The sequence below is a fragment of the Prosopis cineraria genome, unplaced genomic scaffold (genome assembly GCF_029017545.1).
Source record: "Prosopis cineraria cultivar Desert tree isolate PC_DT_omini unplaced genomic scaffold, ASM2901754v1 PC15, whole genome shotgun sequence".
NCBI classification, from domain to species: Eukaryota; Viridiplantae; Streptophyta; class Magnoliopsida; order Fabales; family Fabaceae; genus Prosopis; species Prosopis cineraria.
In genome coordinates, this window is record NW_026555346.1 from 1,782,317 (window position 1) to 1,805,963 (window position 23,647).

The 23,647-nt window shown below is 34.1% G+C and overlaps 1 protein-coding gene and 1 non-coding gene across 2 annotated transcripts; both read left to right on the forward strand.

Annotated features, from left to right (window-relative positions):
- Positions 1-5,407: 5,407 nt before the first annotated feature.
- LOC129294753 (histone-lysine N-methyltransferase ATXR6) lies at positions 5,408-7,768 on the forward strand. Its single transcript, XM_054933228.1, has 6 exons — positions 5,408-5,748; positions 6,213-6,293; positions 6,420-6,649; positions 6,962-7,062; positions 7,146-7,358; positions 7,443-7,768. The coding sequence occupies exons 1-6, from the start codon at positions 5,505-5,507 to the stop codon at positions 7,600-7,602; spliced, it is 1,029 nt and encodes a 342-aa protein (XP_054789203.1). The 5' UTR covers positions 5,408-5,504; the 3' UTR covers positions 7,603-7,768.
- A 6,088-nt stretch (positions 7,769-13,856) lies between these two features.
- On the forward strand, positions 13,857-13,928 carry TRNAW-CCA (transfer RNA tryptophan (anticodon CCA)). Its single transcript has one exon. It is a non-coding gene; the product is annotated as a tRNA-Trp (tRNA).
- Positions 13,929-23,647: the final 9,719 nt, after the last annotated feature.

Genomic DNA, 23,647 nt, shown 5'->3' on the forward strand with positions numbered 1-23,647 from the left:
ACTAGTATTTTAAATTATGAAATCCTTTCAATCTTCATAAAGATTAAAATTGTAAAATAGTTTTAATATTTATAATTTTGGTTTTTTTAAGATATAGGGAACAGAAAAAAAAATCAAAACCATGGAAACCAAGTTACAAAAAGTCAAAATTTAGGAACTAAATTATAATTGGATCAAAATTATAGGGATCAAATAATTATTTTTTAAAAAAAATCTCAATGCAAAAGAATATATTGATATTTTATAATACTTTACAAGTTGTCAACTTCTTGTAATCTATTTGAAAAAAGACTTTTTCTCTAACTGGAGTGTTATTACAAAAAATTTCACCTCCTTCTACCCATGATGGATTCGTAACAACCATCAACTTATCAGCCTGTCAGGTATTTAGTAGTATCTTATTGATGATATGTTAGGTATTATACCCCAATAATCCAAAAAGGGAACAGGGGCTATCCAGAAAGCAAATATGAATGACAAGCAAGTATTCACTCAAAGTGCGCGGTGGCCAAGAGGAGTAGAGAAAATTGCTAGGCTTATTTTGCTAAGAGAAGTGAAATGGGAGGGAACAGTGTTGGGGTGAATGAACAAGTGAGTGAATTGAGCTTTAATTATGTTCCATCAGAGCCATCCAGCCTGGTACCTTTCTCCCCTCCCTTTATACCTTTCCATTCAAAACCAATCCACGCTTTCTCTCATTTCTTCTCTTCACCTTTGTCACTTAGGCCCTGTTTAGCACACATGCAGAAAGTTATAGGGATTGTGATTGTGATTGGGAGTAGGATTGAAGCTTTAAAATTACATTTGGTATAAAGTAATAATAGTAGGGAATACTTACACTTATTTTATTTCATAGTTAAACATAAATTATGAAAATACTATAATACCTCTTAATTAATGAAAAATTCCTGCCCTTATAGAATCCCTTCCTCTATTGTGATCTAACCTTAAACCTTCCTCCCTTTTGCCATGATCACTACCCTCTCCTTCTGCTGCAATCACTTTCTTCTTTGCAGGTTGCAAGAAAGAAGCATGGGAAGCAAGTGCAGAGCTAATTGCTTCAGGGCATTGAGGAAAAAAAGAGGTGCATATACCCCTTACCAAGCCAAGAAAAACACCTCTCTACTCCTCCTTGCACATAGACCAAATGATACAAGAAATCTCTTTTTGAGAAGGCCATCTCTCTACTCTCCAATTACATGGCTATGAGCAATAAAATCTTGATAACTCATCTTAGTTTTGAGGAATAAGAGTCTTTGGAAGCATAGTTCATTATACCCATTGTCAAGAAATATCTTGATGATGTCTTGCACTGATAGCTTTTTAATAGACTAATGGAGTTCAAAAGGCAAAAGGCTTTATGGCAATGATAAATATTTTTATTTGAAATTTTTTCAATCTCGAGACTAAGTTTTCAACACAAGGTAAAAGGTGGTTTGAGTAATCTCGTGTAAGTAGGATTGAGCAATCCCATGTAAGCCTCAATCCTTCATACTAGACACATAAATTTGGGCATTTCCTAATACCACTCCTAAACCAAAACCCCCATTCATTCATGCAAACAGGGCCTTACGGTCATACTTATTGACCTCCCCACACACATATATATAGGCATCACATGCTATTGCCATTTCTCAACATCCCTAGCTTATCTCGGTACATGCACGTAGGCTTTGATTATTTAAAAATATATTGCTAATTATTTTAAAAATTTGGGCTTCTCTTCATCAAAATATAGAGTTCTTATATGAGTGAGAAGCTGAAAGAAAATAAAATAAAAAAATGAGTAAATTATCTTATGAATTTTAGGTACAATAGTATCATAGATCCTAAATTAACAAAAAACCTTTGGTGCTATTAGAGCTAGAGTTTAAAGAGTAATTTGCATGCTTGTCCATAAAAAAAACCAATGGCTATGATTGATCTAGAAATTGAATGGTTTTCATATCTCTACAAGTTGTAAAAGCATAAAAGGGTAAAAATGCCTTGGAATTTTTCCTCATGAGTGCCCAGTATATTAAACTTGAGCAGTGTCACCTTGAAACTTTCCAAAATCATGTAATGTTGCCATATTACTATTGTCGACTGTTAATTTAATTTAACTGCCATGTGGCATTTAAAAAACCAAACTTACTAGGAAGTAATGCATTATGCAATCAAAAGGAAGAAAATAGATAGAGAAGTTATTCACTATAGGAAAGCTCTTCTCATGTTTCAAAAACAAAAAATTAAAAATCTAACTAGATCTAAATCTAAATTGCAAACCTAAATAAAAAACAAATTTCTAAAGCAATCAAAACTTAGATTCAGACATAAATCCATTAATGAAAAAGGTTTAAGGAGGATTGATAACATCAGATATAGAACAAAGCGATAGCAACATGCAAACATCAAATCCAAAATCTTAAAACAAGCATTAGAGTGATGGCAATGGATTTACAATAAGTAAGACAGATGATTCATAATAAAAATGACTAGTAGAAGAAAGATATAAACCTCGGGTTCAATTTAGACTCTAGATTCAATGAAGAACAAAACTAATGACAGTGAGGTTTTAAGCAAGAATCTAAAGTGATCTACGCCATATAGTCAAGCATTCTGGAATCCATCGGCATTAAACCATTAGGGTAATATACCGTCTCTAGCTGTACATTGAGAACCCTATAAACTTCTTCACTCTTGATATCTTAGATAAGGTTTCTTTCTCGATGGGACTAAGGTGCTTATCTCTCAAAATTAAACTTAAACTAACCTAAATGTAATATTTATGCCAAACCCAAGTCTTCGTAGAAGGAGATGATTTAGACTTCTCAATCAAGTAAAGTGGGTGAATAGATTAATTCAAATGATTGTAGTTGTTAACTAATTGCCTAATGAATTTAACTTGCAACCTAAGCTGCCGTATGTGTAGTAAAATTCCCTTATCAAGTAGAAACCCCATGAAATTACTACTTGAAGAATCCTATCTTGCAAATGAATGTTGTAGCTCACTCAAACCTCTCCCCCTTGGTTGAAAGGATGATCACTTAATACTATGATCTTAAGCAACCTAACTTTACCAATTTAGTTCCCCAAGACTTAATTACAAGCCTTTACGTTGTCTTATTGGCCTAGCTTATGAATTAATCAAGTGTTTAGTTAAATCTCACCCCTTGATTGCCATGGTTTCAAGCAGTTAGAGCATGTAACTATGTAACTTAAGCATTTAATCAAACACTAACCAAACACAATGTGTAGAGTGAATGCAAGATTATCACATATTGATGTAAAATTTTGCAAGGTGGCCTAAATTTCAATGACAAAAAGGAGAAGAAATCTAGTCAATAATATTGTTCCAATACAACCATTATCATCCAATTATGATATTAAATCCAAAATAAACAATAAAATGAAACAAGATGAGAATTAGTATGAGCTTAACCAAAGATGATCTTTAATACTCCTATTCCATCAACTCCTTCTTGGGATTCTATTGAAAATTTAGCTAGAAAATACCATCATTATCTTGCTCTTCAAGAAGCTTAACCTAGCCATATAGAGCTCCATGTAAATGATGACTTAAGGCTTAATTTCTCTTTGAAAATAAGAGGGGATGGTTTCGATCAAGTGCGAGAGTGGAATGGTAGAGTAATTATGTGGATTTGATGGCCAAAGGTGGATAGGAGGTGGTTGGACGTGCAAAAGCTTGAAGGAGAAAATGAATAACAATGAAAAACAAGTGAGACGAAATGGAAGAGATGAAATGACATGGTGTGTGATTTGAAAATTGTGGTTGAATATGTGTGTGTGTGTGTTTTTTTTTTTTTGTTGCTTCAACTAATCTTAATATTAAGAATAAAAGAAAACAAAACTAGAACACAAATGGGACCAAGTCACATGGAAGAGGTTTGCTGGGTGATACTTTTCTATTGGCTTGTAGATGATTTCAATATGTGTCAAGTTAATCTAATGCTTCATCCACACTTTAATTAGATCTATTCCACCCAATGGTAGCCCATGCATGTCCCACATTGATTAGATTTGGCTCCTTAAAGCTTTGAACTTATCTGCTTAATTGATGCATGAGTTACATGTCACTTATGTCACATAAGTGTAAATCCAAAATTAGGTCAAATATTCATACTTAAGAAAGTTAATAAAAAGTGTTGAATTTTATTTAATTACTTTCAAACTATAACATATTTATAAAAACTAATTTGATCACTCTTAGTCAACACTCAAAATACACTTCGACAAATCTTTTCGGATATTTTCTCAAAAGTTTAATTTTTTGACCAACATTGCCCCAACATACAAAACCTAGACATCAAGCAAAATTTCAATTCTAATGCAACATGTGCGCATTTTGAACTAATAAAATATTATAAATAATCTTAATTGACATAAAAAAATGTATGATAAATTTATTTCTATCACTTCTCCAAAGATGATAGCAGAGTGTTTGAGATTTTGGCAGTGGAGGTCTTGACCAATGATGGGAGGGGGCACTCATCGGAGAAGAAGAAGAAGAAGAACCAGGAGGAGGTTAGATGACATAAGAGTGGGAATAAAAAGTTTTTCCAAGGCAAAAAAAAAAAATTATGTTAGACGCGTGGTTTATGTCAGTCCCACCCAGTGTAAAAACTTGATGCCTATGCATTCGTTGGTCAAAAAATAGTCAATATCTATGTTAGGACAACATTACACTTTTCTAAAAAGTTGAGGTGATATTAGTTTTTTTTTTAAATTTAAAATACTAAGTATTTCTAGAAAAAAAATTTCAGGACATTTTTGCCCATTTATCCTTTCTAAAACACCGTGTTTTAAAGCTGCACTAGCCATGAATTCAAAGAATTCGTACCTCGCAACCACCATCAACCGGGAAAAGTCAAATCAACTTATCTACTTCATAAATCTCGCGAGCACGGGGGTGGGGATGGGCGTGTTCGGTTCCTCCTGCTGTTAAGTAGATGCACGTTCCATAGATTAGCTACAATGTCATTAATCTTTTTTCCTGTCTCTAGAAATTAGAAAACACCATAAAAAATATTCCCATTAAACAATTATTACAGGCGTGGCATTCGGAAATCGGAATCCAAATCCCAGTTCTCGCTGTTACTCGGGTGAACGACTCTTTTTCTGGTCACATGCTTGGTTAAACAATTGACTGAAACGTCTCCATGCTCACAGTAAAACCCAATGAGGGATCCTATTTTGGGTCTTGCTGTTTTGCGGTAGACACATTTTTTCCCCTTAAAACCCTCAACACCAACTTGCCCGTTTGTTTGATGGGCCCAAAAGCCCACAATGCGACAAATTCCATTCCCGGCGCCCTCTGGCGCCAAAACTGATTTTCGCGCTCCGACCCTCCCCAAAAAAGTAAAGAAAAAAGATTTCGCGCGAATGCAAATTAGCGCGCCAAGGGAATTCCAAAATGGCTTAAGGCCACCAGCTCCGCCTCTCCGATCCCCAAACATTTCTCGCGACCACTGACTGCTCTGGTCATTGTATCGTCGAGACCATCAATGTCACTCCGACGAAGGACTCACGCGCTGAAACCGGCATCTAAGTTCCCTTTAATCCGTAAATCGTTCGATTACGATTATGTGTGCTGCGAAGAATGTGGATCCGGCCACTCGCCGGCCAAATTGATTCTTTGCGACAAATGTGATCGAGGATACCACCTGTTCTGCCTCAGACCCATACTCGTTTTTGTGCCCAAAGGGTCTTGGTTCTGCCCCTCTTGCTCTAAAAACAAGAAGCCAAAGTGTATGTTCCCTCTATCTTTGTTAATGTGCACGTTGACTGAGTGCTATTTGTATCCAGGCATTTACTGGTGGACTTGGTTATTGCGCGGTTTCGACCGGATTATTCCTTTTTTTGGGCCTCTTCTTGAATTTGCTTATGCTTCGTGGCTACCTTACTTCTTCCATTGGAGATCTGTATTTACTATTAGATCGAATTCAGTTTTTTTTTTTTGGAGCGTTAAATATATGAAGCAAAACCTAGAAATTCGATTTAACACTTTTCCCAGGGCTTTCTGCTGGTCGGCACGAATAAACCCTTTTTTGAAGCTGAAAAGTATATATCCGTTTATTGGCAGAGATCGATGATGATTTGCAACTTGAAAATTATTTCTCTCCCATGATTTCTTTTGGCTATTTCACTACTTGTTTGCCTTCTCAGTAAGTTCCCTGCACCAAAAAATACTGATACTCTCGGTGAAAATGCAGCTTTTCCTCTAGTTCAGACTAAAATTATTGATTTCTTTCGCATTCAGCGATCGCCGCAAGTTACTCAAGCATCCAGTCAAGGTAAAGCGGAATATCTATATATGTTTCATTCCTTCTTCTACACACTTACTAAAAGTGAAAAGCAAATCCTCTATGCAAGGTGTGAAATTAATTAAGGTCTAATTTCTCGTGTTTCTTGAATTCAAGATATCCGAAAGAAACGAAAGCGGGCTTCAAGCCTAGTGCTGTCGAAAAAGAAACGAAAGCTACTGCCATTCTGCCCAAGTGAAGATCCTTCAAGGAGATTAGAACAGATGGCATCTCTGGCAACGGCATTGACAGCAACTAATACAGACTTCAGCAATGATCTTACTTACGTGCCTGGAATGGCACCGAGATCAGCTAATCGCGCGGCTCTTGAAAAGGGTGGAATGCAGGTAACTCGATTTATCTTTGTCAAAGGTAACACCAAAACATGGCGCAAGGCTAAAAAATGTCCCTAAAATAAAGGTGAATTCAATTGTGTTTGCCTAAACTCTGAAGAAGTGGTAGAGCAAGCTGTCAATTTTTATGGTGATTGATTAGAGGAAGAGAAACAAATGATCATCAACACATCTGCATTCATTTTGTATCTGGCTGCGGAATTTTTGTAATTACACAGTCAATGTGCATGACCAAAGTTCAGCATTTACGAGTGTTGAGGACAATAGATTGGCAATTCAGTGAGTTTATACTTAATGGCGATTCAGGTATTATCCAAAGAAGATACAGACACCTTGAACTTGTGCAAGAGTATGATGGAAAGAGGAGAATGGCCTCCACTTATGGTTGTTTTTGATCCTCAAGAAGGGTGTGTATCCATGTGAGTCAAGCTTTGGAGTCTTTCTTTCCCCCTCCACGTTGAATCTGACTTTTTAACTTCTCTTCACGCAGGTTCACTGTTGAGGCAGATAAATGGATAAGAGACTTAACAATAATCACAGAGTATGTAGGAGATGTTGACTATTTGAGGAACCGTGAAAATGATGACGGGGATAGCATGATGACACTTCTTTCCGCTTGTGATGCTCCACAAACGTTAGTAATCTGTCCGGACAAACGAAGTAACATCGCGCGGTTTATTAACGGCATTAACAATCACACACCGTAAGCTTGTTTTCCGTCCTAAATTTTATTCAAGTAAGATGATTTTTGATGGAAAAGAAATTCAATAGTGCGCCTTCGATGCAGGGAAGGAAAGAAAAAGCAGAACTTAAAATGCGTGAGGTACGACGTCAATGGGGAATGTCGGGTTCTATTAATCGCAAACAGAGACATATCAAAGGGGGAGAGATTGTACTATGACTACAACGGAAGCGAGCATGAATATCCAACGGAGCACTTCGTGTAAATGTTGACTTTTTTGGTGCCTTTATTGAACGATCCCTAAGCTGGGGTATAATACAAACCATATCTCCACTAAGTAACGGGGATTGTATTCATTCGTTATGTTTCAATTTAGTTGGATAAAAATCAAAGAATTCTATCTTTGGTCGAATATCAAAGTTTTAGTCAAAGCAAAATAGTGCCGTATCGCCACGACTTTCTTTTCAAATGTTATATAAACATCGTTAATAAATTAATATCTTTTTATAAATGTGATGACAAATTGATAGCAGACGAAAATAATTGAGCAAAACGTTACCCAAAAAATAATTGAGCAAAAACAAAAAAGCAAAGTAATCATGCGGATTTGTGAAATTAACAAGACTTTTCTTGTGTTAATCCGTAAAAGACCACTTGGAGAGCTTACGGGGATCTGAGGCCAATCAGTCTATGCACTGTTATCTTCAAGATCATCATAAAGGTTGTTACCAGAAGAATTAAAAATATCCTCCCTAAGGTCATTTCTTCGAATCAATGCAGCTTCATTTTGAGAAGATGTAGTTTTGATCATATTATTATAGTCCAAAAAATAATTCACTCCACATGTAAAATGGGGGGGGGGGGGGAAGAAGAGGCATATGACTATCAAAATTGATTTAGAAAAAACTTACGATTAGCTTAACTGGAATTTCATTATTTTCTGTCTCAAGGAATTGCAGTTGTCAGATAAGCTCATTGATATGATAAAATTTTCAATTTCATCTTCTTCAATGCAAATTTTATGAAATGATAACAGGGTTGAATCCTTTACACCTATTAGAGGAGTTCGTTAGGGAGATTCAATATTGCTCTATCTATTTGTGACTTGCATTGAGAAATTAGCTCACTTTATTCAAAGCCATTGCCAGGATGATAACTGGAGGCCTATTTGATTAGGTAAGAATGGCCCCTTATCTCTTATGTTCGTTTTGCTGATGATATTTTGTTGTTTGTTGAAGCTTTAGTGAGGTTGGAGAAGACTGAGTGATTGTCTTTTCAATTTTTGTGAGAGCCCCAGGATGAAAGTGAGTGCTGCTAACACAAGGATTTTCTTCTCTAAAAATGTCCATAATACTAGATGTAAGGAGATTAGTACTTTATTGGGGTTCACTTACACTGTTGACCTCGGAAGATACTTGGGTGTACCTTTGCACCATAAGAGAGTGGGGAAGGAGACTTTTCATGAGACGGTAAACAAGGTTAAAAATAGGTTGTCTAAGTGAAAGGCAACAAACATATCACTTGCAGGGAGACAGACGTTGACTTCTTCAACTACGACAGCCATCTTGGCATATGTCATGCAGGCAGCTCACCTTCTAGTAAGCAGTTATGAGAGGTCGGACCAAATTAATTGAAATTTCCTTTGGGGTCATTTTGGACAGGGAGGCATAGTGGAAGATTAAAATTTTAAAGTTCCTATCTTGATATGGACCGAACGAATTCATATAAATTAAGGTGAATAGAAGAGTTACCTTTTAATTATTTAAAATTAGTGCACGTTCTTTTCAAGAGTTTGATCTCAGGAACTGACAACGTAGATCTGCTCCCTCTATTAATATTTACACGAACAACTCTTTAACTCAAACAACGTGCTAGCACTCTCAGCGTTCATTCTTCTTTGAACGTTAATTTTTTTTATAGGGTGTTTCATGGTTCTCGGAGTATTTTTTCTGTCAAAACTTTTTTAACTCTCTCCTCTTTCATAAAGGACGTCTTTATCTATATATAATATATAGATAAGGGTTTTCGTCTTCCACTTAAAGCCCACAAAAATTTAATTAAAGTTATCTCATAAATTTAATCCATAATATCATATCTAATTCAAATTTATCTTATAAATTTAAATTATAAAACTGACATGATATTCTCTCATATCATGTTAGTTATTAAATTTACTCTATCATATAAAATTAAACTTAAAACTAACATAATATAATATAATATAATATAATATATCTCATATACATATTATATTATATATATACGAATATATATACACATATATATTTCAAATATATATATATATACACATATATGGATATATATATATATATTTCAAAAAAAATATATGAAATATATATAATTATATTTTTAATTTTATATTTTATATAAATATGTATATATATAAATATTTATCAAATAAATATTTATATATATATATATATAATTCATTCACCTTATATTAAATTCATTGAATCTAGATATATTTCATATTCAATAAACTTGGACATTATAGCTCGAGTTAAGTTATTCTTGTGTGCGACCTTGTAGGTCCATATGAAATTAGTAGTGGACTAATTACGCTATTAGCCCATAAGTCACAAGTGGCATCTAACAAGATATTGCAACTACCCAATTTACATAAGGATCGATGATTGGACGTAACCTATCATGCAACCATATCACATCTCTTTTGTCACATGATATTTCGATCAAGCATGAGACATGAAATTGTCATTCTTCTTTACCTGACCATTACTTTCTTGATCTCTGAGTAGATTGACAGTAACAATGGAAAAACCCTTTCCATTGTAGTATAGTGATATATTTTCTCAGTCTTACTGTTTGAGGAGCTCAGTAATATCTCTCACTTAATGTAAGAGATAAATTTCATCTTGACCACTTATATTTCTCTACATGAATATCACTAAACTCAATTATAGCCTTTATAATCACCCGGTCAGGGGTGACTTTTGATTAGGTCAAGGTTCAGTGGTCATCATGTAGGAATCCATGATGATCTCAGGTCAAAGGGCTTAGTGATATAGTTACATATGAGATAAGCTTATGATTTGTAACATGCAGCTTTCTCATAATAGGTTGGTTCAGCACCTTGTACTCTTTCAAGTACCTATAACTTTAATTTGTATTTTTATAATTAATCAAAGTCATACTAGTTTTGTTTCATCTATGATCCCTCAAAGATGATCAACTAGGGACATTTAAGACAATCACTATAGTTTGTTCAGGGATACAGTTATCATATTGAACATACAATTGTTATGATAATAAAAGAAAAATTCATTAAATAATAATGTGTATAGTACAATGATTAGCCTTAAGATACAATTTTCAATCGGTCATATTAGTGACCAAAGGAAAACTCACCTCATGGCTTGGAAAGATATTTGTATAGCTAAGAAATAGGGAGGTTTGGGACTTCAACATGCCAAAACACAAAATAATGCCCTGCTTATGGAGATAGGATGGAACCGTATAAAACAAAAGGATGCGTTCTGGGTGTACCCTGTGAGGGCTAAACATAAATGTGGTAAAGATTTAATCCCTCGCATAGACTTAAAGCATGAGGGGTCAATTATGGCTACTGGAAGGACGTTAAAGTTGGTTTGGAAACTCTAAATGAAGGAACTCAAGCCCGTTAGGCATATGATAAAAGTGGTTCCCTTTCCGTCAAATTTGCATACACGAGCCTCCTTCATCTTGACCAAGAAAATGACCAAAATTGGGATAGGATATGGAAGCTTCGTGTGCCATAGAGATGCAAAACATTCATTTGGCTAGTTGCTCATGATAAGCTTCTTGCTAATGTGGAAAGAAAGAGGAGAGGCATTATTGATGAGGAGACGTGTCAGGGCTGCAACTCCGAGAGAGGAGGTACTACATATCTTATATGATTGTCCAAATACCGCAGCTATGTGGAGAAATATTGTTGATCATGAGCATGTTGTGACCTTCAACTAATCTCTGGCAACCTTAAGAGAAAGCAAACCAAGCTCTATGATGCCTGGGCTTCATTCTTTACGATCCTGTGTTGGCATGTTTAGAAATGAAGGAACTTACGGGTGTTTGAAGGGAAGTTTTTGTTCAACGAGACACTCATGGCGGAAGGTAATGCTATTCACAAATCCTTAGAGATAACCCGATGAAAACTTAAAGGGATAAATTTGAAGGGAGCTCTTGTTTGTAGCACTGATCATTAATCGAAGTTTCTTGAATCGAATTGGGTTACTGTTAATGTTGATGGAACTTATTCCCCAACCAAGGAAAGACGTCGTTGTGGAGGACTCATAAGAAATTGCTCAGGGACATCTATTGTTGACTTTCAGCCATAGTATGGAACATGGAGATAGCCTTATGGCAAAACTTTAAGGTATTTATCTCGGCATCAGATCAGCTTGGGATGCTGGGTATCATAGAGTTGTTGTGGAATCAGATTCGATCGAAGCTGTCAATCTTAGCATGAAGGAGGACATCGAGTTGCATGAAGAATTTGGCATTCTGAGTATGATATGTGAGCTCATGTAAAGGTCTTGGGATATTCACCTTAACTATATTTCCGTCCAGCCAATAAAGCTGCTTATTATCTTGCCCAAAGAGCTCTCTCTCTTGGGTGAGGGTCATTATGTCCTACTGAGAGTTTGCCTTGTATTCTTAATAAGGATATTGAAGGTACCCACAACCTCTAGTTGAGGTTATGTTTTATTTAAAAAAAAAAAAAGTAATCATGCGGATAGGGTGAGAGTGACGAGCAGCTTTTTTTTTTTTAATGTGACACACAATAGGAAATATATTAAAAAATACAATAAAATTATACTCACGTTTTTTTGGGTTAAAGTTGGGTTTTGTAGATACAAATACCAAACATGTAAAATGAAGGAAATTGTGGGAATGTAAAAACTAAAAAATGAGTCTGGATCAGACAAGCATTTATGGAAGTTTTTCTGAAGCACGTTCTCCATGGAAGGAAGAGGCTAACTTGCGAAATGCCTTTCGGCTTTTGCCTTGTGAAGAATTCCCCTTCGGGCGAAAAGCCTCAGACGTAACTAAATGTAAATAAAAATAAAATAAAAAATATAAATATGAATTTTTTATAGATGAAAGTTTTTTTTAATAAATTCATATTTTTCATAATTCGTTTTTATTTAAAAACTCAAAAATATCTTTTATTTTTTTTGTTCACTGATTTTTTATTAATTTTTTAGAAAAAATTAGCTCAATGGCCTTAAAAAATACAACTCCCATAAATTATAGATGAAATTTTTTAATATTTTAAAATATGATCCATTCATAAAATTAATTAGATGTATTTTTTTATCCTCAAAATAAACTTATTATTAAAATAGAATATATCTGATTTAATTAAGTTTTAATTGATTGGATCTTTCATTTTTATTATAAAAATTATATTTTATACGTGCTCTCTCTCTCTGATTTATTATCTCTTAGTATTTTATTCATCATATTTTTTGATTTAATTTTTCTAAATCATTATATTCATCTATCGTACAATACTTTTCTTTATCAAATTTTTTGATCTAATTTGCCTAAATTATCATCTTCATTATAGAGCTTTTCCTTTCTCTCCCTCTCTGTTTTTCCTAATATTATGAAGAGAATATTAGATATTAAAGATAAAACTCCATTACTAATCTACGAAACTACATCCCTTATATATGGCTGTATATCAATGATAAATAAATTAAAAATTTTTCGTTGATATAACTTATATATAAGTGATATATAATAGCATATTACTAAGATATTATTGTAGAATAACATAATCAAACAATTAAATATAAACTTGTTAATAATTGATGTACAGTCGTATATCAATGATATAATATCGTAGATTAGTAATAAGAAAAATACATAGTCATTTGTTCAAAACAAATCAAACATAGTTCATAAAAAAAATTTAGACCTTTAGCTTATCACAAAAAATTAAATATCTAAACTAATAAAATAAAAAATCATGAATCTGTAGCTCTGTTTCCCAGCCGACGTGGTCTATTTCGTCAATGTATCTTACCTCGTGTTTGTCTCTTGCCATCATGATTGTGGCTCACTTACACTACTTTGCTATTTCACATTTGTCTTTCTGGCATTGAGTTTCGTCTTATCTCTCTCATTTCAGAGATTTCCCGCATTTTAAATCTTCTGATATTTGAAAAAAAGCAGATATTAAAAAGGATAGTTTTTAAATAAATTATAATTTAAATATTAAAAAATTTATTTTTAAAATTTAAAAAAAAAAGCTATTTTTTTATTTGGACTTATAATATGGGTTATTTATGTAAAATCTCTGTTTTTTTTTTTTTAATTCACTTTAGTCAAAGGATAAGCAAAGACCCAAACGTGTCATTATAGTCACGGTCCAACTGGATTTTAGCGTTGGGCTTTGTTTAAGGTCAAGAAAAAGGTTTGGGCTTCGTCTGACCTGAAAAGGGATTATGGATATTTATTATAAATAAAAGTCTTGTGCAAAGCCATGCCAACGCGGGATCCGTGGCGCAATGGTAGCGCGTCTGACTCCAGATCAGAAGGTTGCGTGTTCGATTCACGTCGGGTTCAAACCCCCGGTCCGTATGCTACCTGTCGGATCTGTCTTTTTTCAATTTTTTCCTAGCTCGGCTTCCTTTTAAGGTAGAGAGACCCGCAAAGAGACACGATAGTGAATACCAAAGTTGCACAACACCGAAACATCTCCCAAGTTCACTTTCTTGCTACCTACTTTAGTTTGTTGATGCTTTCTTTTAGGACCACCCTACGCGTATCTATATCTACGCATGTCTCTCTACACAGATTAGGATCTGCCAACGCCTATATAGCATGGTCCAGATGCCCGATCCTGAGCCCAGCTTCACCGTCCGATTCTGATTAGACGATCACGGCCAGCAGTGGTCCCACACCAACCCCTGTGTAATCTTGCGGTCCTATGATATACGTACGAATTGCACAGACAAGTGTGTACTTTTTTAATTAAGGCGTTATAAGGTGCAGCCAACACCAACTTTTTCCCCGCCCCCCTAGTTTCTTAGCAAGCCCGATTGTGTGAGTGAGTGTGACAGCCCTTTTTCCCTCGGGTGAATTGAAGGTTTCGAGTGCGCTTTGGGACCATTAATTTGTCCATCCATGACTCTCAGATAAGTGAAAGTAATTAACCACTGTGTATGTTAGTTTGGCACGGAAAACATTCACCCAATCGCTTTATTGTTTCTCTCGAAATACGATGATAGATATATCAGCTCTTTCAAAACATGAACCACGTAAACTGTTCTACTTGATAATTATCAGCTTCAGTGTCATTTTTATTAATTTTGGGCATCGTATTACAAAGAAGTCATGTGATTGGGCACTAATCCTTCCAGAATATTATTCCGGTGGGTTGATGAAATGGAACATGTGTTTTCATGGCACGGTTCTCCAACACAATTCATGTATCACTTATCTGTTCCCGCTCATTTTTTTGCAGACTGCAACTGGCTAGCACACTCCAACAGTCCAACACGGATCAGACCCCATAAAGCCCGTGCACAATATTTTGATTCATCTTTTTCTCCCCTTCCTTTCGAGACATGCATGCTTTTTCAGACGAAAGAGGGAGACATGTGTACCCGTTTGTAATTTTCATGTCATGAAAGCATGTTCACGTCTCCAGCAGCTACACTTTCCTCACCAAAAGTAAATGATAAGCCAGTTAACGTAAACGTGTTAGTGACTTGACGCTCTTCAGAAAATTTTTATAAATGCGGTCCATTCACATGCAGTTGAAAATTGCCGGGACGCTGGACTCTGATGGTTAGTCTTTAATTTCTTTGGTACACTGGAGATTGTTTCTAGTAAAAACGTACCAAACGTTATGAAGTTTTTTGTTCTCTTTGTGGTTAAAGGGATTGAGTTTCGGCTGCAAAGATGCGTATATACGTAATTATTCCAAAACTATGGCTAAGTTACCTATCAATAATTCAATACCATACTTAGAATGTCAAAAACTGATAGACAGAAGAAGTTGATTGGAGTTCAACTCGTTCAGAGAGAGAAGCAACCTGACCACTAAATTAACCATAAGAAAAGAGGAAAAATGGGAGGGAGGGAGTGAAGTTGAAGTTGCATGTAAAGGGAAGTGGCATTAATTGGCAAATGAAAACAGGAATAATAATTAATTAAGAAATAAAATGAAGGGAAATGAGGAGGGTGGGTGATGAGTGGGTACCCATATCTTGGAATAAATGAAGGCTATGCAGAGAGAAATGGGAACGTCAAAAAAGCCCCACTCGCAGTCCCCTTTAACAGTCGTTCCCACCAGACTACCACCTTGTTTTCTGGGAACGTGTCCACTCTCTCTAACACTCGATTACAGACGCTGTTATTGCTCCTTCAAAAGTCCCAGTAGTTACAAAGATCTGTGACGCTTTATTTATTTGGACTAAGGTTTTGATGTTATCTAAAGATTTATATGCGGATATGAAGTTAAAAGACATGGGTTGTACATCATGAGAAGTGTGTCGTGTAAATATTGATGCTGAGCAGCAAGGAAGGCACATATCTGCTTGTCCTGTGCAGCGAAAAGAATTTCAATCATATGCGTTGGTAGCTCGTTGAACTCCATAGGGTGTTTCTTGACATTACAGCCCTTCTCGTACCCACCTATTTCTATTGCATTTCTCACTACTGCTTTTTTTCACCTTCACTTTCAGACGGAAACGTGTCTTTCCGCAGGAAATTATTGATGCTGCTTTTGTCGTTAGGTCGGGAGCGCATCGTCTCCCTTCATTTTTATTTCAGATGGCATCATGTGGTCATTTACTCCGAATGAATGCTTGTACGTTTTATTTAATTTCTCTGTTCTAATCATGATGCCCTACGATGCTATGATTCTATCAAACCAACCAACCTTTTTTTTTTTTTTGGGTTTTGCTTCAAAAATTATATGGGTGGATTATCATCAATAAATGCTGTTTCCATTTAATAATCCTCGGCTATTAAAAGAAATATTCTGTTTGGTTTGTTTTGATCTGAAATTTAATGTGAGCTTTTGTCTTTAAAATTAGACCACGTACGTGAATTCAACAGAATAGTGAAGTGCTTAGTGGATACAGTAAAATGGGCAAGCATGAGGGAAGGGAAAGAGTAAATGGGAAAGTGAAGAGTGATAGGATGGAGGGCGTAGAGCTGTCGCCTTGTCGGGGAGGGACACGTGAAGAGAGAAACAACATTAGTGTAATGAATAATGCAACCTAACTAATCTCTTTTCTAGTTTATAATTACTTAATTTTTATATCATGTCGGTTGCATGCATCCAGTAATGTGTGCAGTTATTCCCGCCTTCAATTATTCCCCACTCATCACCTCATCATCGTCCCCTTTTTCTTTCTTAATCAATCCCTTCATTTGTTTAGCAACATGGTATTACCATTATTTTTTGCTGTCACCACTGAAATATATCAACAGGTTGCTGGTTCATCTTCCCCAGAGTCACGGCATGGAGAACAGGAATGCTGACCCAGGGCGATTTGCTCGGCTAGAGGCTGGAAGCTACAAGAATGTTGAAGCGCGCATGGGCGGGATTGCTTAAGATAGATGCCATATGTTTAATAAAAATAAAATATTATATATATATATATATATATATACACACACACACATATTCTCCACTTCCCTTTTTTTATGAATGAATAATAATTGATGATGCTGCTCCTCACCACTCACATCTCTCGTGCAATCGTGCTTGTTCGCGTATAGCATCGAAACCCTTTATGCAAAAACACCTTTAATTAATTTATTCCCCACTTGTTAGTTAATTCATCAATATTTTGGGAAATTTTTAGAAAGGCGAGTCTCCGATTATTATATATGCGCGAGTTTTGGAATCATGAAATAAAAAAGTTTTAGTTTAAACTCTTTGACCGGACATCATGAAAAATAAAGCCTCCTTAAGTCTGAAATTTCTCTGCAAAGTGCAACCTATGAGTAATGAAGTGAAATTATAATGCAAACTAATATTATGTCATTGTCCCTGATAGCTTAAGCCTGTTAAGAAAAACTTGTAAATTTTTTATAGTGAAATAGTTAATTTTTGTGTAGGAGTTATTTAAGATGTATGCATAGCTTCTTCATTTAATTTTATTCTTAGTGTTTTCATTAGGGTAAAAAATAGTAATAAATTCTTCATATTAAAGTTGTTCATTTTTTATATTTAAGTGGTTAATTTTTTTTATAGCAGTAATTTATTATGTATAACTTTATTTGTTTTTATTTAAATTGTTGTTAGCATGATAAATGAAGTTGCAAATTTTTCATGTTGAAATTGTTCATTTTCCTACAACAATTGTTCATTTCTCTGCACAATTTGGTTGTGGCTCTATGACGTACACACAAGCATGTTGGCACTACTTGTCATTCAGTTCTTATCCGTGTCTTCTTATTTCTTATCTGCACAACTACAAGAACTACAGTACTCCAATTTCTTAACTCTTCCTCGCTCCGTCCTTCGCGCCATGTCCAAACGAGGCTTCTAAGTCACCCGCACCTATGAACTCCCAAAAACTTTCTGCGCTTGGAAACCCAAATGGGACTCATCCCACCGGAAGCCTAAGCCATGCGTGTTTGCGTTGTCTATTGTGTATGCTTTGTGATTAATTGAAAAGGTTTTTAAAAAATTAAAAGAGGGTTAATTTTGTCATTTCGATCAATATTTTAATTTCATTTCACTGTCCTTCATTTGTAATGAAATTTCATAGTTTAAGGAGCTCTCTGTAATTGATCAAGGAATCTAAACTAAAAATTTCCCTGATCAAATTAACAGAACCAGGCTAGCCATCCGGGGTGTGTGTTTGTGTGTGATGAGAGAGAGGGGGGCGGTTATTTATTTCTTCCCTTTAAATATGGCATTATTGGCAACTGGTCGATGATGATCAGATTGCGTCCATGGGCATGTTCGTGCAACATGGTAAAGATAAAGTTAAATTAAATCCTACCTAATTTTGCCCTATGTACATGTATCGGCAAAGATTCAAAATGCAAAAGTTGCTCACCAGTCATCAGTGTACTTCCTAAAGCCAATCCCCACATTGCAACAAGCAGCATCAGTGTATTATGAGACACGTCAAATAATTGTACAATGAAGTGGGTGCACGTGGCTTTCGCACATGCCCGCCCCGGGAGGCAATATTCTGGTTAATTTTAATAAGCCTTTTTTTTTTTTTATTCACTTTCATCTCTCGCAATTCAATGCACGGCAGCACGGCCGCACCAACTAAAATCGAAATAAAAATTGAGTTCAGAGATCTTATTTAAATAAAAATTTGAGTTTTAAAAATTAAATTTTTTAAAAGTAATTAGACTAAAGGGCATAGTTTTGATAAGTCCTATAAAAAAGTGCTTCAACTTAAGTAGCTCTTCAAGTCTTGATAAGTCCAGTTATCTTATACATACATACATACATATATATATATTTGATTGATAATGATATAATTTGATTAATATTTATTATAGGTAATGAAGAAAAAGTTATAAACATAATTGATATTGAATCTTCATTTTTATCTTTAATAAGTGAACTTATATTTGAGAGATTTAATATTTTATTTTTAAATAATGGTGAGGAGAATTTAAATTTACATTAATAAATATTTTTATCTTCATCTTAAATTTAAAATTTTAAACCTTTATCAAATTTTATGTGAAATTTTGATTTTATTTTTTTTTAGAACTTAAGAGCCTAACCTTGAACCCTTTAAATAAATATTAAATTTTAAATTAAGTTAAATTTTAGTTAACCAAATTTTAAAACCTAAACCCTTAAAAACCGAACTTATAAAAAATAACCCTTAAGAGTTTGACTCGTCCTGAACCTAACAACCCGCGAACTTATAAAAAATAAACCCTTAAGAGTTTGACTCGTCCTGATCGCCACCTCTAACAACCAACGCGTCTCCTCTATCTGATCTCGACATCTCGTCACCCTTCTTCCATCACCCATCTTCTCCACAATTCTATCTTGCTACCTTCCCTTGGAGGAAATTTTGTTAGTGGGAGCAATTTTATATCAAATAAATAGCAATATTTTTGAAATGTAATTCTGAATAGTTATTAAATTAATAAAAATAATTTCATTAAAATAAATGCATGAGAATAAACACAATTACTATAAAATTATAATAACTTAAAAATAAAATTATCTTAATATAAGAAAATTTTATATTGAAAATGATGCTCTTTGACACTGTTAAATATCAAAATAGAAAATTATCTTTATATTGATTTATATTAATATCATACTTTGATAACCTTTTTTTTAATAAAAAGAATCATACACTTGTAGAATAGATATTTTCAACATAAACAACTAAAAATTGTTTTCTATTTGATTATAGAGTGTTACATTTGAGTATGAATGAGTAAAAATTAAAACTTAAAGAATTTGAACTTATTATTTTTAAAAAAATAAAGATCAGGAAAAACACAAATATTAGTACCTATAATTTTATGTGTTTTGTTATCTGTCCCAGGAATGTTAGTCCATACTCCCTATACTATCATCATCATCATTATTATTAATGATGTTAAATCTTGTGTTGAATGCTAAAATAAATGCAAAGAGCTTCGTTGGCTCATTTTGATTTAAGCATGTAAGCATCCCCACTAACATATTAGTTATACATAAGATAATTGAACACGGTTGTTCAAATCAATATCCCTGTTATTTATCTCCTGCAAAATTAGGAATACAAATGACATCCACTTCCTTGATTGAACGAGGGAGAATATGTGCAGGTGAAGACTGAAATTTTTTAGAAATCCAAATGATGCAAGATCAATACTTTAAGGGAGTAATGATACTTTTTTGAAGGGGCAAAGTGGAACTTTCCCCTTATTGAATTTGGATTTGGTTTTAGCGTGGGCCCCCCCTAAACGTGGGCCCGTCCCTGCTTCCCCTCATTGATAAAAAGCTTCGTTCAATTTGGATAAGATTTCACCTATAACTCCTTGTTGTATGAGTTCAAATTTGATATCACATATATAACCCTATCTTGTTTTTCATATATGACTATCCGAACAATTAAATTCAAACATTGCCAGATTTAATTAGAAGTACACAGCTTTTCGAAAAAAAATAGATGATCATAATTTTATTAATAAATAATAACTTCTCTAATTCCCCCCCCCCTAAAATACTCGCGCTTACCTTTTCTTGTGAGAATTTCTATTCACCTATTGCACAAACTTAATGACATAACATTTTTCCTTTTTCTAAATTTGGAATATGGAGTGATTCTTGAAAATGATCTTTTTTCTCCCGAATCATGACTTAAATATACTTTTTTTAACACAAAAGCCCTTAACTTCTTATAAAAGCTTAATCATTGTGTCTGTTACATCTTTAATTAATTTATTTTGTTTAAAACTAAATTTTCTATACTAAAATAGCAAAGCTTAGTGCAATTTTCTTGGTTACCCAAGTTTTACTGTGAGACTAAGTTTTTAAAATGTGACTGTGATACTAATTTTTTTAAAAAAAATTTAAGTATTATTTAAGGAGTTGTTCCCTCCTAAAATTTTTTTCCCATAAACACCTCCAAAAATTGAAATTTAAAATGATACTACTTAAGAGCTCAGATCCTTACCTTGTATGCCATACTCATACTGCAATTTATTAAATGAACATGCCAACGCCATATTGCCGACATGCTGTTCGACGGTGCCATACATGGGATAGTATTATTTAACTTGCCTAAGATCGGTCAGTTCATTATCTAAAATAATTAAATAAATCAGTGGGAATTTTTAGGTTAAAGCCAAGCCTTGTCTAGGCGGTCGGCACATGTCCGCAATATCGGATGCATTTCGCTGTAACACCTAATGAGTGAAACTAAAAAGTTCAAACACTGAATCATTGCTGCTTAATTTCTTAATACTCTCACGCCCAGACAAATTAAAAGCCAGCTTCTCTTCGTTATAATAATAAAACTATCATCATTACCCTCTATCAAGTCGTCTCTCCTTTTCACTCTCCCACCTTCACTTCAATGAATAATCCATCGCACATAATGCATATTGCATGACAAGACTCGTTTTTTACACCAAACACTTTGAACTTAGACAACTAGCTAATCGCTAAAGTATGACCCTTTTTAATAGGGGTAATTATCTAGGCAAGACCTAATGAGACAAAAAGCAATCTGAGAGTAAAATTGTTCGGTTCAATTGGAAGCAATAAAGCCGTCCTTTTATGACTTTTTAGGGTTTGTATGGTCCTTAAGGAGACATCAAACCCCCAAAACGTGTAACCATTGCCACCTGCTGATGCACTCATTCTTAACAAATTTTCTATTCTCTGGATAACTGTGGATCCCTTGCAAGTTAAAACACAGTCTTCGCGATTGTTTTTGTATTATAATAAGTCAAGTCCCTTCATCATCTTGTCCTCCCTTTCCTCGAGCAAAAAAAGAAGAGAGTCAAAGGACCATACATATAAAACACACACACCAACGTAAGTATTCCACGTTATATGGATATATCAAATAATCAATAAGCCAAAAAAAAAAAAAGATACTATTGCCAACAGGGGCAAATAAATTGTAGATAATCCGAATGAAATTCATAGTGAATTGAGAATGGGAAGCATTTTTTATTAGTCAGGTCCCATCAGAATATACATAATTTGATTGAAATCTTCATCTCAACTAACCATAAAATGATTTGATAATTGGACCGGTGTGAAAAAAGAATAAAGATATCAAACAACAATCCACAACTCACCATTAATCGAGTTAACTACAAAAAACAACTATGATAGAAGACACTTCGGTTTTTTAAAATGTAACGTCCTGAATTAATGCATCATTGTATATGATTTTTTTTTAAAAAAAATCGTGAATATATAGTGCATGATGCTGCGAATTATAACTTTGATATTGATAGATAAAACAATAATAAAAAAAGTAATGGGGACAAAGCTTGTGATGACATAAATGCCCACGTCCTGCGGGAAGTAAGAAGCATGGATACATCATACATGAGATGGGAACAGCGAGAGGACCATCACTTGCGCTGTACCTCTCAATTATCTAGCCCCAAAACAAAAGCTACAATTTATGGGCCATCTCTGACCATTGACTAATTCTTCACTCTTAGAATTTTCTTTCCATATATCCGATTATAAATTATAAAATGAATAATAACATTAAGAAAATTATATAACTCAAAATCTGGAAAATCAATGTGAAAGCCGCATAGGTCCCCCATTCCACGGGGGAAACTCCAGTCAAATTTAAATTTGCGACGCTGACTTCAGACTCCATGGATGGTGAGGATTTTGACCTAACCCACATTTGCAATCGCACGCATAAATGAACAGGGTCTTTTCAATGCATCCCACCAAAAAAAAAAAAAAGCACATCTCAAATGATCTGGGTTTCAATACTCATCAATTAACCCGTAAGCACGTGATTTGGTTGATAGCACCAATTTAGCATCGCATCAAGATTCCAGAGTTAGTAGCCTATAATTAGATAAAATTCTTACTACCAAAAATGTCCAAAATATATATATTATTGATTTCATGGTACTGGACTGACCATACCCTCAGGCTCAGTGGTGATTGCATTTAATTATAGTACTCTTTATGATTTAATATTTTATTTACTATAATTTTTCATTTATATTAATTAAAATTACATGTTTTATAAATTTAACTCAAGCATTTTTTATCAATATAATTTACAAAGTGTAAAACAGTCTTATCGGCGTAATTTATAACTAATTTGGTTATATATATATATATAAAGTATAACTGTGTGAGTAGATCTGTAATGCATAAATTTTTTAAAAAATAAGTCCCTGCTACTAACAAGATTTAATGGAACTTTTAGTTTAAGCTACTTTTTGGGCTAAAGTATGAACATTACAAAGGGTTTTATATCTTAAGAAAAATACAATCATTCATCTTTATAATTTTAACATATTGTGTATTTAGTTTTTATAATTTTTTTAAAGTTTTTAATTTTCACAAGAACTAAAAATATTAAAGATTTAAGTAATAAACGTACCCAACTTTATTAAAATTATAGAGATTAAAAAATTTAAATTAAATTATAAAAATTAAAAATAAAATATAATAAAACTATGAATGATTGTATTTTTTATTATTTTATATTCACATGTCCCAGTACTAAATTTTCCAAGAGTGAGAAGAGATGAGAGAGAGAGGGAATTAGAGCAGAAACATACCCCCAGCTCTCGGATTCTCGCTTCTCGGGCCATCAGTTCACGAGAATCAATGAATTTGT

Bases quoted from the DNA above. Each gene is read 5' to 3' on its own strand.
- LOC129294753 (XM_054933228.1), top strand. From the start codon at position 5,505: ATGTCACTCCGACGAAGGACTCACGCGCTGAAACCGGCATCTAAGTTC. The intron at 5,749-6,212 runs GTATGTTCCCTC...GTGAAAATGCAG, and splicing joins TAAAAACAAGAAGCCAAAGT to CTTTTCCTCTAGTTCAGACT. The intron at 7,359-7,442 runs GTAAGCTTGTTT...CCTTCGATGCAG, and splicing joins GGCATTAACAATCACACACC to GGAAGGAAAGAAAAAGCAGA.